We start from the raw sequence: 16,799 nt of genomic DNA on the forward strand, positions 1-16,799 counted from the left end.
GTTCTTTGGAATTTTCTTTTCTGCTACGGGCCCAGCGTGGTGGGCACCCTGAAGGAAGAAAAAGACTCTTGACTGGCTAGGAAAACTTTATTGTGCTCCATGTATCCGGGGAGCTCACACATGCACACGCACATCCACACAGGCACACACAGCTAATACTGCTTACGGCACTGGCCACAGGCCCAGAGTGGCCCTAGAGTTGAGAAGAGGCCCAGAATTCTGCTTTGGTGCCTCCTCACTGTAGTCTCCTGCACTGCGGGCTGTGGCCCAGATAGGGGTCCCGGAGGCAGCATCTTCACACTTCCAGGCCAGGACCCTTGCTCAGTCCAAGTGCCTGCACCAGATCCTCTCCCAGCCCGCTCTTCAGCGTCCGTCTCACTGCAAGACAGAGCAGGGTTGGTGGGGCTTGATGGGGTTAAGGCGGGCAGTGGGCATGCAGGGAATACTCACAAGACTTGCGGTTGCCACGGGAACGCTTGCGTTCCCTAGCAGCTAAGGCACGGGGGCTGCTCTTGGTCACTGACTGCACCAGCAGGTCCATGATCTCATCTGAAGTGTCACTGGGTAAACTGGAGCCTGGAGGTTCTTCCGGGGGTACAGTGGAGGGCCCCACTGCTGTAGGCATGACTGGGGAGCTGCTCTGGACCATGCCTGTGGGAGCCAGGTAAAAAGGTCAGGCTAGAGTGGCCCCAGAGCCCACTGCCCCCAGCAGCCACTGGTCCCACCTCTGCTGCGACGGCCATGTGTGGCATCCTCAGGCTTGCTGGCCAGCAGACTCTTCATGGTGGCGTGACTATCAGCATCACCTTCTCCTGGCCCACTGCTCACAGCCACAGGGACAGATGGCTTGCTGGGGGTTTCCCCAGCCACACCTGAGAACTTCTCTGTCTAGAGAGGGGGAAAGGGGTGAATGGGGTGTAGAAGAAGAAAACCACGGGGGTGGCAGTCAAGACTGGAAGGCACACCCACCTCAGTGATCATACGTCCCCGAGTCTTGTTGCGCTCACGGTATGTGGCCCGCTTCTGTTGCTGCTGCAGCACCCGGTCCCGGCAGGTCCGATACTCCAGTGCGAACTCCCGCAGCGTGTGGCAAAACTGCATGATGCGGACCTCACGGGCTGCCTCTGCCGTGTACCCCAGGTACAGCAGGAAGGCATGGAACCTAGGTGGGTGGAATGGGAAGGAGGTCTGAGTCCTGCTTGGGGTCTGAGGGATGGTGGTGGCGGTCTTGCCTCTCTCTGCAATGCCCCCACCTGTTGCAGACACGGCGGTGTACGACCCTCAGCATGGCAACACGGCGGGTACAGTGCACCAGGAAGTGGGTGAGGCGGGCACGCAGGGCTGGAGCCAGATCATGCTTGGTCAGGCTCCGCAGGCTGTCTTCAGCTGCCCGGCTCCGGCGCTCCAGCTGCCCCAGGTTCTCAGTCAGCTGCTCAAAGTCCACCTGGAAAAGCAAGGGGTAAACATGCAATCCCCCCACAGAAAGACACTGCCTAAGGCTACCTCTGTGCTGGGATGGTCAGCCTGGGTCCTGAGCAAACAGCAGATCCGACCCCTGCCCTCCAAAAGCTCCCAGTCTCCTGCAAGAGACTAGCAAGTCCATGTGATACAGTAGGGAATAGAGGTTTCTTGGGATAGTGAAAGTGTTCGCTGCTCAGTCATGTCTAACTCTTTTTGACCCCATGGACTGTAGCCCACCAGGCTCCTCTGCCCATAGGATTCTCCAGGCAAGAATACTAGAGTGGGTTGCTATTCCCTCCTCCAGGGGATCTTCCTGACCCAGGGATCGAACCTGGGTCTCCTGCATTGCGGGCAAATTCTTTTACCATGTGAGCCACCAGGGAAGCCCCTTCCTGGGATAAGTGGCAGCTAAACAGACCCAAAACTGAGTAGGTGTAGCCAGGCTAAGAGAAGAGTGTTTCTGGCAGAGGACAGAGCCCACACACAAGCCTGGAACCTGAGCAAGCCCTGGCCCGGCAGCCCACTCGGGGGGAGGGAGGGAAGCGGTACCCCTTGCGCCATGGCCAGCCTTAGTCAGGCCCGTTGGGTGCTGACCTTGGCGCAGCGGGCCAGGACAGGGATTTCTGAGTAGAGGTCGGGTGCTGACCTTGGCGCAGCGGGCCAGGGCGGGGATCTCCGAGTACAGGTCGGAGGAGTCAGGCCGGGCCTGCAGCACCAGGGCGCACAGGTGGTGCAGCAGGGGCTGGCGGCGCACCGTGTCCTTCACTTCTGACACCTTCTCCAGGTAGCTCAGCTCAAAGCCGCTGCTCTGAAATGACCCCATCTGAGCCTGGGCCCGGGCGGCTCCAGAGTCCCGGTCCCCACCCTCACAGGCTATCAACTCACCTGGGAGCCATTGAGGAAGTTGCCCACAGCCAGCAGGGTGGCCAGGATGCAGCGGAAGGTGGCATTTTGCACCAGTTGTTCCATGCCCACTTTCAGGTCGAACAGTGGCTCTGCAATTTCCTGGTAGGGGAGATCAGGGACTCAGACTACACGGTCATCATGCTCCTATGTCCCTACTGCCTGTCCCATCCCGTGACCCAAGTACCCGCTCCATGCTGTCATAATCCAGTTTGAAGGCCCAGAGTTGTAGGCGGGCAGCCAGGCCCCCGATGGAGGCGAGAGTCATCAGGAAATTCTCGGCTGGGCCCAAGGGTACGTCGGGATTGGCCAGCTGGGCCTCCTCGATCTTCTGCCGCTCCTCCTCCGTGGGCATCATGGTCAGTAGCTTCTAAGAATGCACCCACCATCCCACAGAGGCCACTCAGTGCTGGCCTGAGGCCTTGGGTATTGACCTTGACTCCTCCCTAGGTCATCTGGGGCAGTCCCAGAGTCTGAGGACTGCTCTGCAGAAATGCCAAGCCCATGCCCACCACTGGAGGGACAGGAAGTGGCCACCAACCAAAGGAGAGGGCCCAGCTCCCCACACCCCTCACTGTGTATCCCTACCTCGATGCCATCCTTGCTTACAGCAAACTCATCAAAGTTGAGCAGGGCAGCCTTGATCACGTGCACAGGTGGCAGTGTGGTTAGGCCGATGTTGATGGCATTGCTGCGCTTGGGGTCCAGCACTGTGGTCATTGTACGGCGGCCCTCACCAGCTTTCTTTGACATTGTGGGAAGGGCAGTATAAGACTGGGAAAGGGTCTAACGGGCAACAACCTAAGAGGGCACACCAAGGCCCCACTCTCAGTAGCCCAAATGGTGCAATTACCCCACAGCCAGGGCTCTGGGATGTGCAAGGCCTTGGGATGGGCTTAGATGCTAGTTAGGGATGGGCTAAACCCTCATTGAAGGACCTCAGACAAGTCCCTCCTCCTTTCTTTGCCTCAGTTTCCCCAGCAGTTCAGACCCTTGAGCTCTGGCTCCCTCCCCTCTCCCCTGGGGTTACCCCACAGATGAGGATGTGCTTACTTTGGAAGGCAACATGTCCTTGGCTCGGGACTCAAACAGGTGTTCTAGCCGGGCTGTATCCACCGAGACAGGCTCTAGTGAGGCCCACAGGGTGGGGCTGGGCCCAAAGCGACTGCCAGAGCCTCCACGGACTCCAGCCAACTTTAGCTCCCGCCAGAAGAGTTTTACTGTCTTCCTCTTGGTGGGGAGGGCAGGGCCATCAGGTGCTGAGTGGGGAAGAGGGGCAGCAGGGGGTGGGGGTGGGGTTGGTGGGAAGGGGCTTTTGAGGGGTGGGGGAGGTGGAGGTGGAGGAGGTGGGAGGCTTCCAGAGAGCAGGGGTGGGGGGGGCGGTGGGGGTGGGATCCCTTTCTCCGCCTCCACAGACTCCATGTTCAGCATGTCCTGGTCTTCATCCTCCCCCAGATCTGAGAAGTCCAGGTCCCCAATGCATAGCCTGGGTACACGGGCAGGGAGCTCCCACACAGGCTCAGCCTTGGGGCTTGGTGGGGCCAATGGCTCCCTGGGCTCTGGCTCAAGGCTCTGCTGGGCACACAGCAGGATTCGGGGGGCAGCACTCTGGGGTGTCCTGGGTGCAAGGGTGGGTTCCTGAGAGTACCTTGATTCTCGGGTGTCTAGACAAAGGGAAGCAGCTGTCAGTGTCATGTCTTCTCTAGAGCAACAGGGCAACGTGGGTGGATACTGCCCACCTACCCACTCACCTGGACACCCGTCCATATCATCCGGCATGGCACCGGCCAATGTTTCTGCCCGGCCCTGGGCCAGCGCAGCCTGCTTTTCTGTTTCTGCTGCTGCTACATTCTCCAGGAACCGGGCTCTGGGGGGAGGAACTTGTCAGTGAAGGTGTCTGACATACCCCAGCCCAGGGTGGTGCGCATGCCTTGCTGGGCCCCTGGGCACTGCCCCTACTTGCAGGCACACACAGACACACAGGGAACCGTCCATGCGCTGAGCAGACCAGGATCTGCCAAAGGCCAGTCCCCATTCAGTCTTCCACGTTTGGGGAGGTCGCTACCAACCCAGTACTCCTAGGTCAACAAATGGGAAAACTTTTACGTGACATCTAACTTGCAGTCTTGCTGTTGTTCATGCTCATGCTCACTGTTCTGATTCTAGACAAGGACCCTTAGAGCAGGGGAAGGGGCTAGCTGTCCCAATGGCCACACCAGGCTGTCCCTCCCTTGGCAGGTCTGGCAGCTTCCAAGAGCCATGACCGATGCCTAGAAAGGGGCCTGGTAAATGACAGGCGCTCAGTTTATGTTGACATAATGAAGGTGATCCCGTCTCTTTTGGCCCCTCCAGCCTCTGCTGGCACTCAGTCTCTGTCCTGCCCTTAGACAGAGGTTGCTCCTCCACCTCCGCACTGCGTAGCACCCTAGGTCCCTCCCAGCACTAATCCTGGGCTGAGGATCCAGAATCAGCTCCAGGTTGGGAATTCACATCCTCATCACTGGTCAAAGCTGTTAAGGTGCCACGGTTAAAGCACAGGGACCTCTATGACCCCAGTGAGCTGTTTTCCAGTGCTTAGTTCTTGGGTATCTGAGGAGGCATAAGTCTGAGAGAGCCCCCCAGCTCTGGTTGCATCAGGCACATGGAACCCCCGCTGGGGGAAGCAATGCTGAAGCCCTGAGCACATGGCAGGCCTGGCAGGCTGGCCTCTGTACTTACTCCAGCCTGGCCTCCCCAGTAGGGACCTGGGGGACAGGTGGGCTCTCAGGGGCCCTGGGTCGGGGGGGATGAGAGGAAGAAATGGTAACTGTGGTGCCTGCTCCACCCCACAGTGCCCAGTTGCTCACACCCACACAGAGCCGGGCAGTGATATCAGGGGTCCCTTCCCAGTCACAATGGGAATAGGAGGGAGTGGGGGAGGCGTGATGCGAGGAAACTGGAAATGGAGAGGAGAGACGGACATGACGCAGGACAGGGTGCAGTAAAAGACAAAGACAGCGAAATGAGAGAGTCACAGACAGTGACAGAGAAACTGAGACAGAAGGGGGTAGAGAGACAGATGACATTGACAATACAGGTGGAATGCCAGAAAGAGATGAAGAAAAGCCGCAGAAGGACGAGGTCCAGTCAGAGCCGAACCCCACCCCCCAGCAGTCACTTACCAAACAGGAGCAGTTTGGTGAAGTCTGGAAAGAAAGAGAAAGCACGCGTTTGGCAGAGAAGTTCGGGCAGAGGAGGCGGAGGGCCCGTGGAAGGGCGCAGAGAGGAGGGACAGATGGAGAGAAGTCTCCCACGACAGCCTCTATCTCCCTACTTACTTGTAGACGCTCCTTTCACAGGAGCTGTCGGATGAGGGCGCCACGGAGACGCTAGGAAAGAGTCTCAAGGTGCTATGGAGGCCAGAGGCAGGGCCCACGGGGCTGGAGGCGGGGCTTGGAGGTGAGGCGGGGCCTACGGGGCAGGAGGTGGGGCTGGTTGGCAGGACCGGGCTGGCAGCGGAGGTGGAGACGACCGGAGAGGCGGGGCCTGTGGAGCTGGAGGTGTGGCCTGTCAGGAGGCGGGGCTATTCCTGGCTGATCCACCCCTCCCCAGGCGCCGAGGTAACTTGTTCTTACCCAGGCTCTGGGGAGCGCACTTCTAGAGATCGGCGGCTCCTCTTGCCCTCCTCTGAGGAAGGTTTTCGGCGGGTGGTGCGCCGCCCACCTGTGACGGCTTCTTCGAGGTCTCCATCCTCCAACCGCAGGGCGTTCTAGCAGAGTTGGGCCCAGAAGGGAGTGGCTGAGGCCCAACTCGATGGAGTGGGGCCCTGGATAATGGCGCCCCCTCTCTTTTCTCCCCTTCAGCCCCTCCTTCCCCTCCTCTCTCCAGCCCTGATGGCCCAGCCCACCTCATAGAGTACAAGTTGGGCTCGCAGGTCGACGTCAGTGCCCGCCTTGCCCAAGTGGTGCTGGACCAGTGCTTCCATGCCCTGCTGCTCCAGTGCATCCGTCACGTCGTAGAAGGAGTCCTGGTCCGGGAGGGCTGCCAGAGTCTGGAGGGTGGGGATAGGAGGGCAAGGCTGAAGCTGATGCAGATCAGAGGACAAGAGACTGAGCGGCCTAGGATGGCCCTGGGTTCCCCCTTGGCTCCCCACATCCCACCTTGTTGATGAGGGTTACAGTGTACACCAGCAGCTCGGGGTCAGTGCCGTTCTTCTCCTCCAGGATGGACACCAAATTGGCCCACGGAGGAGCACCTGCCACCCAGAAAGGGGAGAGTTCACGTGGGAACAAGTAGGAGAGAGGGTTCCCAGCGGTGGAGGGAGGGACAGTCTCTGACCCGTGGTGCTGGCCACAGAGTTGACTGCACGGATGAACAGCGGTGCGTTGCTCTCAGAGTATTCCACGAACACCAGTAGCAGTTTCAGGGCTGTCTTCACCACCAAGCGGGACTGGGGGGAGGGGTCACCACGTGTGAGTGGGGCTGGGGCCAGACCTGTGCTGGCTCCTGGTGGGGAGGAGAAAGGGCTCGGGGGGGCTGGACCCAGAGAGGACAGTCTAAGCAGAAAGAGCCATCTGTAGGACCAGGTGTTGAACTGCCTTTGAGGCTTAGAGGGGCCACAGACCCACTCCATTCCAGCCCACTTTGCTGAGGAAACTAAGGGCCAGAGAGAGGCAGTGGGAAAAGGGTGCGTGGCTGGGTGGAAGGCCACTTACCAGGCTGGCACACAGCGTGTACAGCCACTGCACAGTCTCAGTGTGGGCCACCACCCCCAGCATCCCATCCACAAACAGCATCAGCTGGCCTAGGGCTGGGGACACAGGGACAAGAAGAGGTCAGGAAGGGGTCACTGAAGGCAGGGATCATGGGAGAGGGGTGGGGCTGACCTCGGAGGATGTAGCTCTGGTAGTTGTGGTCAGCAGCGGCGCCCACGCGGGTCAGGCAACTCAGCCCCTCAGAGTGCACGAATTCAGGCACCAGGTCCTTGTCCTCCTGGGGGCACCAAGGGGGGTTTAGTGGGGTGGGGCTCAGCCTGGATGCCCACCCCCGGCCCACCTCTGAGCCTCACCTGGAAGATCTGCTTTAGTGAGAAGAGGGAGCGGCGGAGCTCAGGGCCACTGGAGCCATACAACTTTTCTGCAAGGGGTAGGTGGGCATGGAAATCTCAAGGGGACACAATCACAACTCCCTGACTCTGGGCAACACTTATCACAGTCCAGCAGCTGCCCTGGCCCTGGGAGAAGGGGTCAGGACAGGAATAGGAGGGGAAACACATCCTGCCTCTCATCTGTCCTGTCCACTGTCCAGCACAGGCCTGAAAGAAACTGAGCCAACTGGGAAGCGCGGTGTATGAAGAGGGTATAATTGCTGGATATGCTGATATCCTCACACACTCACCTAAGATGGCATTGACCCTCACGGAGAGCTGGGTTCGCAGGATCAGAGTAGGCTTCCGCCCTTTGCTGGAATCAAGTAGCCCAGTCAGCAGTTCCCAGCCCTTTCCTTGGGGTCCCTCCATTCATGCCAAGGCAGCCAAAGACCTCCCCGCATGCCAACCCTCCCTGGCCCAGCTCCTTCATCACCAGCTGCTTCTCTGAGCCCAGGGGTTGTTCAGATAGGAGGGTTTGCGCAAACACAGGCATCTCAGTTATGTGGGTGAGCCCCCACTCCCATCCCAGGCAGCAGGTAACACTGGCCAGGCCTTGGGATTCCCCTGGCACAGTTCCCCTGGGCAGCAGGAGGTGACCCACAGCCCTGGCTAGAGATCAGGTATCTTGGCCGCTGACCCCTGAGCCAGCCCCTCCAGCATGGCGGCAAGGGTGGGAGCCAGCCTCGCCTTCCTGACCCCATCCGCTCTGACCTGATCTCTTCAAAGAAGCCCTCCAACATCTCCCGCTGCTCTTCCAGGGACAGCTCAGGGTCCAGGTAATATCCAGATGGAGACACTTGCAGAGCACAGTCCTCGAGCTGGGGGCAAAGGGACCAGCTGTCAGGGCTGGGGAAGAGGTGGCAGGATTATGCATGGAGAGCCCATGACCTCCTACCTCCCCACCCAGGGTACTGGCAGAGGCCTGCACTGCAGCCATGCATTCCCTGAGCAGTCAGTTCTCTTGGGCCTACTCTGTGCAAAACCCAGGCAAAGAGCTTTCTCGTGGCTCACACCTACCCAATTTTTTAGGTTTCTGATTAGATAATGCTTTTGGGGGGCTGTGCCCATGCAGCTTGCAGAATCTTAGTTCCCTGATCAGAGTTTGAACTTGCACTCTCGGCAGTGAAAACCCAGAGTCCTAACCACTGAACCACCAGGGAATTATCAGATAATGCCTTTTTGCAAAGCCTTCTTGGACTCCTCTAGCCATTGCTATGCAAATCCCTCCAGCCCTCATGTGAACCCTCCTCTGAGGCCTTCCACATGGCATCAGCACATCCTAGGCACTAGGATCCCTCCCCACTGTGATTACTCTGAGTCCAGGCACCATGTCTGTCTTGTCCATACGACATCTGCAGAGCCTAGCACACACTTGGGGCACAGCAAATGCTCCCTAAATGGTTGTTGAGCCAATGCACATGAATGAGGAAGGGGGATGGAGACAAGATAGGAGGAAGTTCCTGCCTTCAAGGAAGTTCACAGCTCTGTGGGGTGATAAGTTGCAGCCACAAGCATTCAAGTCCAAGGACAAAGTGTTAAGAATGTTGGGAGAAAAAAACAAAAAGAATGCTGGGAGGTGCAAACCCAGCTCGGGGAGGATGAGTGTCACCCCAAGTCAAGATAGTGAGAAGGGCTCCCAGTCCCTCCAGGCCTGAGAGTCTTTGCTCTGTCCCCAAATGGCTACAGTCCCCACAGTTCAATTTAGTTGCTCAGTTGATGCAAAGACTCAGACAGTCCCCACGGTCCTAGCTAAACCTCAGAGGCCTCCAAGAGGCCTATTGAGCACCAGATTTTAGAGTGTAACTCAGTCAGCCTACTGAGGGCTGCCCTGGTGGCTCAGATGATAAAGAATCCACCTACTATACAGGAGACCCGGGTTCAATTCCTGGGTCGGGACGATTCCCTAGAGAAGGAGATGGCAACCCACTACAGTATTCTTGCCTGGAGGATTCCATGGACAGAGGAGCCTGGCAGGCTACAGTCTATGGGGTGGCGAAGAGTTGGACGTGACTGAGCGACTAACACTTTCACTTTCATAGTCAGCCTATAGTGGGTCCCTGGAACCTGAAGTGTAACAAGTAAGTACATGCTCCATCCATGAGTTCACTGCCCATGCCTTCCACCCACCCAAGCCTGGCTCCACACAGTTACCACTGGGACCACCACCACCACCACCAGGCAGGATGCTTGGCCCCTTGAGAAATGCCGGTAGAGAAGCCTATTGAGGTGACTCCGGAGAGTCTGAGGGCAGCACTGTGCCTCTCCTCGCCACCTCCTCCACAGCACCATGCCAGTGTGCAGGGCTCAGCTAAGTTCTCTTGACTTGAGAGGCCCAGGGAAAGCCCACCTCTGAAGAGGCAGGGCGTCTTCTGGTCTCCATCTTACTGGGCAAGTCAACCTCAACATGTGCCTTGTTGTTCTGTCAGCCCTGCCCTTCTCTGGACCCAGCCCAAGGTTTCCAGCTGCCCTCGGTCCCATGGGGTTAAGGGAGTCCGGCTCCTGCCCCTGTCCTGCCTCCGCTTAGTATTCTTGCTCATGCCTGAGAGCCTGACCCGGCTCCTTCCTGGCAGTTCAGCCTGTAAGGCCCTTGGGTGACACCCCCCCTCCCTGGGTTCCTGCGTGGGACATAGGACATAGGACAAACACTCCAGCCTGTTCTGTCCCACTTCCTGCTTGGCTGCCTGCCCTCCCCTGGGCGCCTTGGGCGGGCCTGGCCTCTCTCCCCTCCCTGGGAGCAGAGTCATCCTCTCCAGGGCCTACTGGGAATGGGCCCTGCGATAGAGAGGCAAGGCCCCAGGGCTGAGGAACTTTGTCTGGGGCCAGCTCAGCTAAGGGCAGTCCCGCGTTTCTCTTGATCCCTCTTCCCACACAGTGACTCAGCAGCCACCTTACTCCACCCCCAGCCAGGCACAGCCACATCTCCTTCCACTTTGGACTGGAAGACTCTGGGACCCCAAAGCCACAACCCTCGCTCAGAGATCCCTCAAGTCACACACATGTAGAAGAGCTCATTCATTCAAATATTCACGAACCTGGCTAGTTTTAGGTGCTCAGGACACAACAGGGAACAAGCTACTGCCTTTGCCTTCCCTGTCTTCCAACTCTGTTGGGGAGGTAGGCAGGTTTGACTCAGAAAAAGGTCACGAATAAATGTAGAAGCACAGCCTCGGGTGCTGAGAGGAGACTATGAAGGTAAACACTGGAGGGGTGAGCAGAGTATGCCTGGTAGCAGCTCACACACCCAAGTATATGGTCAGGCAGGGTCCACACACACACACACATACACATGCTACTGGCTGTGCACAGGTGAGCACATCCACAGAACATTCTCTTCCCCTCCTGCAGGCCCACATCCAGGCTCTAATTCTGTGAGCTGAGAATGGCCCTTTCCTTTCAGAACCCCTGGGATGCCCACGTCCCTTTGGGGCAGGGTCCTGAAGACTGAATGCTCCAGCACCCCCCGCCTCCTCAGATGAGCCCCTTTCTCTCTGTGATGGTAGCCATGGCTTTTCCAGCCACTTTGCCTATCTTATTCTGCCTAGGCCCCAGTTCTTGGGGGGAGGTCCAGAGCCTCTAGGATGATTCCCCTCCCCTCACTTCTAGCTGTCTGTTCTGGGGAGATGGAGTGGGGGCCGGGGTCAGGCAAGCTGCAAAGAGTGGAGACTTCCTGCCAGCTGGGTGCTGCTTGTCCCTCACAGCCCTGGCCCCTTCCTGGGGTCACCCTTCTGAGCGCCAACCCTCTGGGCCTTGTTTCTCGCACCCTGGGGCTGGGCCAGCCTGGAGGCAGCCCAAACTCTGGTCCCTGCTGACAGTGCCTGGGGTCAGCACAGGGTAAGCATAGGCCCATATCTCGGATTGCCTCCAGGCTCTTGTCTTCCTCACTTCTCTGATGTTTGCCTTGGGGTGGAGGCTCCCAGCTCTAGCTCATTTTTCTCTATTTATCTGCTTATTCTTATTGAGGTATTGATTTTACAATATTGTATAAGTTTCAGGTGTACAACGTAGTAGTCCACAATTTGTAAAGATTATGCTTGGGAATTCCTTGGTGGTCCAGTGGTTAGGACTCCAAGCTTTCACTACCAAGGGCCCCAGTTCAGCCACTGGTCATCCCATAAGCCGTGTGGTGCAGCCAAAATAAAAAAAAATAAAGATATTTTATTTAAAGTTATTATAAAATACTAGCTATATTCCCTATGCTGTACTATATATTCTTGTGCATGCAAGCATGCATGCTCACTCAGTTATGTCTGACACTTTGCAACCCTATGGACTATAGCCCGCTAAGCTCCTCAGTCCATGGGATTCTCCAGGCAAGAATACTAGAGTGGGTTGCCATGCCCTCCTCCAGGGGATCTTCCTGCCTCAGGGATCGAACCCAGGATCGATCCCCCAGGTAAAGAGGATTCTTTACCATCTGAGCCATTGAGGAAGCCTTTGTAACTTATTTTATATATAGCAGCTTGTACCTCTTAATTTCCTACCTCTGTCTTGCCCATTTTTCTCTTCATTCCTTGGACTCAGGCTTTTCTGGCAGCTCAAACCAACTTGTCACATGTGGTTTTACATTCAGGGCAAGCTTAGGGGACCATGGTGTCTACTCCCCAATATTTTTCATAACAGTATAATTGGGTGAGAATGCCAGGGGCAAGGAAGATGGAGAAAAGTGAAGAATTACATGCTGAAGGATTCTTGTTTTAGGAAATAATTTAACTGTTTCTTCTCCTTTCCTAAGACCTTGTGTTCTCATGTTTTCTATTTTAATTTGTTAATATGGTGTATCACATGATTGATTTGTGAAGAATCCTTGCATCCCTGGGGAAAACCCCACTTGATTGTGGTGCATGATCCTTTAATGTGTTGTTGGATTCTATTTGATAGCATTTTGTTGAGGATTTTAGCATCTATGTTTATCAGCAATACTGACCTGTCATTTTCTTTCCTCCCTTTTATCTTGGGTCTCCAATTGGACTTTGGCTTCCTGAATGAGATGACATGAATGGGCCTTGAGGGTGGAAGCCCGCATTTGTTATGCCTTCTCTGTGCCACATACTGGGCTGCCTGGTGCCTTGATTCTCCTGATAATCCTTCTATAGGTGAGGAAACCAAGGCTCAGAAATTCTGTGAATTTGCTCCAGGTTGCACAATCAGGAATGGGACCAGGGCTCCCTGAATTGATCTTGGGTTCACGGACTTTGGAAATGCTCCAGGGAATCCTGGGCGGGAGGTGGAGTGAGGGCTGGGGCCTGTGGGGTTGCCAAGGGCTAGAGAATGCCCCTCAGCTTTCTGAACTGTGCAAATACCCCAAACTGGTCCTCCCAGTTCCAGCTAGGGAACACAAATGAACACTCGCACATCGTACCTGCTGGGGTAACAGGGCCAACTTCTGCCAGGACCAAGATCATGGGGTCCCTTACCAGGCTGCAGCCCAGAATGAACAGCAAATTGGACATGCTGGCCCCAGGGAAAGCTGGGGGGAGAACATGACTCATGCTCACATCAAAATCTTTTACAGTCTCCCAGAGATCTCCAAAGGGCTCAGTTGATCACCAGAGCACCCCATCTTATTAAGAATCCTCTGGGACCCTGCCACATGGTCCCTGTCCCAGAAGGTCAGGTTCACACTTTAGCCCCTTTGCCACAGCTGCTCCTAAGGGGTAAACTGAGGCTGGAGTAGGGAGGGGCAAGGACAGGAAACAAGTACCACAATTGTTCCCCTGCAATGTTTAGCCACAGCTGGGGAAACAAAGTTGCTGGGAATGAACAGATTTCTAGGGCCATCTCTGCTGCTTGGAATGGGGGCCCCTTTGGCCTTCGCATCAGGGTCAGAGCAGTACCCAGGTCCCTCTGCTTGGAGCCCAGGGAGAAGGAAGTCTGTGCCATCCCAGATGTGGCAGGGCCTTGGGATATCAGGGAGGGGCTCCAGAGGCAGGCCCAGAAGGGCAAAGGGTAGCAAAGAGGGTGGGACTGGGCAGCTTTGGGTAAAGAAGACGGGGCAGGGCCAGAGGTTCTCCCTTGGGGCAGGGGCCCCTGTCTCCAGACAGATCCCCTGGGGACACTACACATGACCCAAGGCACTGCCCGGACACACCCCCACCTTCCACCTCCCCAGGGCCAGGAGATGAGTCAGAGGCTGTGGCCAGGAGCTTCCTCCTAGACTGGGAGGAAATGAGCAAGGCCTTCTCAGATCTGAAAACTCTGAACATTTAAAAAGGAAGCCCTCAGCAGGGAACTCTATAGGCTAGCCACAGCCCAATGGGGTGTGTGGGGTGGAGCCCCAGAGAGAAAGCGGGTTGGGCCTCTGTCCTTTCCCAGGGATCTGGCAGGGTCTGCAGGGTTGAAGGGGGTCAGTGCCCAGAGTTGGGGGGATGGGAGCAGAGGTCACTTGGCTGTGAACTGTTCTCCTGCTGGACAACTGTGCAGAGGATGAAGCAGTGAGCCTATTTTTACTCTACAGCCTGGGATGGGGAGGCCTGGGTTTTGGGGCCACCTCTCCCCTCTAGAGAGCTGTGGAAGCTTGCCTGAGTCATGTCTGTGCCCCTGGGGCACCACTTCCAGGACTAGGGGAGGGACCAGTCATTGACAGTTCCTACAAGGAGGAGCCCTGCTCTCTGACGTCCCTGCCCCTACCCTATTCTCAGCCCTTCTTCCTCTGGCCTTCTATTCTGGGGCTGTGGTCACAGTTTATATTTGGGATATGCACATCACAGTGCATCTGACCATTCCTGGCAGAGATGCCAGCCCCAGGGAGTCCTGGCTCCAGGCACAGTGGTAACCCAGTGTCCGGGCCCCTCTATCCTGCCTGTAGGGGATATGGCAGTCCTCAGGTAGACCAGGTGGGAAATCATGAAAGTGGGGAGATCAGAAAGGACTGAGGTGGGGGTTACTTAACATATTATCCTGGTGCTTCCTTCCCGGGTGGAGCAGTGGTAAAAGAATCCACCTGCCAATGCAGGATACACAAGAGATGAGGGTTGGATCCCTGGGTCAGGAAGATCCCCTAGAGCAGGAAAATGGCAACCTGCTTTAGTATTCCTGCCTAGAAAATGCCATGGACAGAGGAGCCTGGCAAGCTACAATCCAAGAGGTCGCAAAGAGCTGGACACAACTGAGCACACACACATATATCAATCCCAGTTCTCAGCTAGGGAGCAGAGAACAGAGGGCAGAGCACCTGGTGAGGCGGTGGTGGTGATGAGTCCCTAAATGAGAGGGAGAGGTAAGGGGTAATGATGATCCTCCCAAACTCGCCCCTGATTTGAGAAGGAGTGTTAGGGCTAAGCTGTGTCCTCCAGAGGCGGGGGGTGGGAGGAATACTATGTTCCCTGTCGTGCTCCAGGCTTATTTCAGTACTGGGTGTTCCAGGAGTCTGGAGGCAGGAACCTGGCCTCAGTTCAGCACCCCTTTCTCCCCAGCGCCCATTCTGAATGGGAGGTGGCTTCTGGCTGGATGTGCTTCTTTTGGGTCCACTTCGGTATGCTCCTTTGAACAGGGCAGAACAAGGAGGGGTAACATCAAAAGTCTGGAGAGGGCAATGCGCTGCTATGTTCAATCCTTGTCCTTGAAGCCTGAGCTCCGCTCAGACACGCGCCACTCCCCAGGCCGAGTCTCAGCGCTTCTCCCGCCCGCGCTCAGAGGCGGGGCAGGCCCGCAGCGCTAGGAATGCAGGCTGGGGGCCTGGCGCCTGGGGCACATTCCAGGGGAGACCCCAGGCCCGGGGGGCAAGTTTGCGCAACTCGGCGCCCAGCTAAGCCTGGGAGCAAGGGAGGACACTTCCACCAACTCTCGCTTCACCATTTGGTGCCGACGGGCTGGCGAGGCACCCCGGGAGGTGGTGGTGTGCCTCGCAGAGTCCTGGCCCGGAAACCGAATGCGCCGGAAAGGGCTGCCTGCGGGGGGCTGAGCGCGGCGAGCAGGAGGGGAGGTAGGGCGGGCCATCTGCAAAAGGGCCTCTCCCGGCACCGTGCACGAGTAGGCTCTGGGGTGCAGGCAAACTAGGGCAGGCCGACGGTTTAAAATGAGCCCGGCTCGCTATTTCCCTTCCAGCCCCCGGCCGGCGGCTGCTGCGGAGATGGTGGGGGCGGTGACTTAAAGGGCTTTTCCACCAGTGCAGCCTCCCGCGCTCAGGATGTCCCGGGCCAGGCCGCTTCCAGGGAACTCCCCTCACCCTGTGGTCTCACCTCCGCCGGCACTCCCTAGCGGGGCCTCACCCAGCACTGACAATACTCTATCCGGCAGGACCCAATCCTGCCTCAAGACACCTCTGGTGGCCCGCCCCAGGCCCGCCCCTCCTCATGGTCCCGCCCCCACCTCACCTAAAGCAGGTGAAAGCTGGTCCATCCTCAGTTGCGTCTTCTAGGACCGCTACCACCCAAACGCCCACGCTACCCCCATGCAGAGCAGACAGGCAGGGAACGGACCCCGAGCGCCTCCCCAGGTGGGCCTCATTTCGAAGGGCAGTCTGGGTGCCGCAGAGTACAAGCTTTCATCTCCCTTCTTCAGTTTCCCTCAACTCGAAAGGCGTTTCCCACCGGCCAGGCAACGTGTACCTTGGGTGCCCAGCCCAAAACTTTCCCGGAGGAGCGCACCCGCTTGCTTCAGCCTCTCCTCGAGAGGCTCCCAAAAGCTTTCATAGAGCCGACCCTGAACCATCAGTCGCCCCCAATCTTTCTCCGGCTCCCCTCACCTTGAGCGGCGCCCCCAGCAGGCGGTGCAGGGCGGGTATCTGCGCTCCCAGGGGCAGCGCCCCGTCCAGGCTGCAGGTGGGGGCCCGGCGCGGCTCCGGGAAGTTGGCACATGCGAAAGGGTCGGTGTCCTCTAGGTACTGCACCCGCACGGTCACCAGTGATACAGGCTCCCCGTCCCCGCGGTCTTCCTCGCCCGCCATGGCTCCGCCACTGCCTGCCTCCGGGCGGGTCCGGGCCGCGCCGCGGCTTCTACTCAACTAGTTCGCTGTCTAGGCGGGGCCGGGCAGGACGCCGAGGGAGAGGGGCGGGGCCAGACGGAGGCGGGGCCGAGAAAGGGGGTGGAGCCAATACTAGTCTCCGGACGCCCGGGGTCGAGGGCCGTACTGCGGTTGGTGGAGCTTGCAGCCAATCATTCAGAGGGCGTGATCGTGGTCCCGTTAGTTCACAGGCTAGTCCCGGGAAAACCCGAGCTCGCGCGTCCCCCCACCCACTGCGAGAACGCGCAGAGCGTCGAGAGGCTTTCTTTGGGCTTGGGGGCGGTGAGGCTGTGCTCTCTTGAGAGACTGCTAGGGCAAGATGGGGTGGAAGTTTCTTCAGATCGTGGCCCGCCAGGTCCGCCTAGG

At 57.6% G+C, this 16,799-nt stretch overlaps 1 protein-coding gene across 4 annotated transcripts; it reads right to left on the minus strand.

Annotated features, from left to right (window-relative positions):
- Positions 1-68: 68 nt before the first annotated feature.
- Positions 69-16,435, minus strand: FHOD1 (formin homology 2 domain containing 1). 4 transcript variants are annotated; one of them, XM_024978645.2, is made up of 24 exons: positions 16,176-16,435; positions 8,204-8,310; positions 7,741-7,805; positions 7,412-7,479; positions 7,230-7,335; positions 7,059-7,153; positions 6,682-6,793; positions 6,504-6,598; positions 6,251-6,394; positions 5,979-6,112; positions 5,682-5,897; positions 5,526-5,549; positions 5,083-5,136; positions 4,116-4,231; positions 3,418-4,028; positions 2,953-3,108; positions 2,552-2,734; positions 2,347-2,466; positions 2,108-2,269; positions 1,254-1,444; positions 970-1,162; positions 726-888; positions 451-651; positions 69-378 (listed from the first exon to the last, which is right to left on the minus strand). In XM_024978645.2, the coding sequence occupies exons 1-24, from the start codon at positions 16,374-16,376 to the stop codon at positions 296-298; spliced, it is 3,600 nt and encodes a 1,199-aa protein (XP_024834413.1). In that variant the 5' UTR covers positions 16,377-16,435; the 3' UTR covers positions 69-295. The 4 variants fall into 4 exon arrangements, with proteins under 4 accessions (XP_024834413.1, XP_059733017.1, XP_059733016.1 ...); XM_059877034.1 differs by having other exon boundaries at positions 7,741-8,338; positions 16,176-16,250; XM_059877033.1 differs by lacking the exon at positions 16,176-16,435 and adding an exon at positions 12,417-15,735 and having other exon boundaries at positions 7,741-8,310.
- Positions 16,436-16,799: the final 364 nt, after the last annotated feature.

The sequence above is a fragment of the Bos taurus genome, chromosome 18 (assembly GCF_002263795.3).
Source record: "Bos taurus isolate L1 Dominette 01449 registration number 42190680 breed Hereford chromosome 18, ARS-UCD2.0, whole genome shotgun sequence".
Lineage (NCBI taxonomy): Eukaryota > Metazoa > Chordata > Mammalia > Artiodactyla > Bovidae > Bos > Bos taurus.

Excerpts from the sequence above, each read along its gene's own strand:
- FHOD1 (XM_024978645.2), bottom strand. The coding sequence starts at position 16,376 with ATGGCGGGCGAGGAAGACCGCGGGGACGGGGAGCCTGTATCACTGGTG. Across the intron at positions 6,395-6,503 it reads CTGTAACCCTCATCAACAAG|ACTCTGGCAGCCCTCCCGGA; the intron begins GTGGGATGTGGG and ends CCCACCCTCCAG. Across the intron at positions 5,898-5,978 it reads GTGCGCTCCCCAGAGCCTGG|CTCCACAGGCCCCGCCTCTC; the intron begins GTAAGAACAAGT and ends CCACACCTCCAG.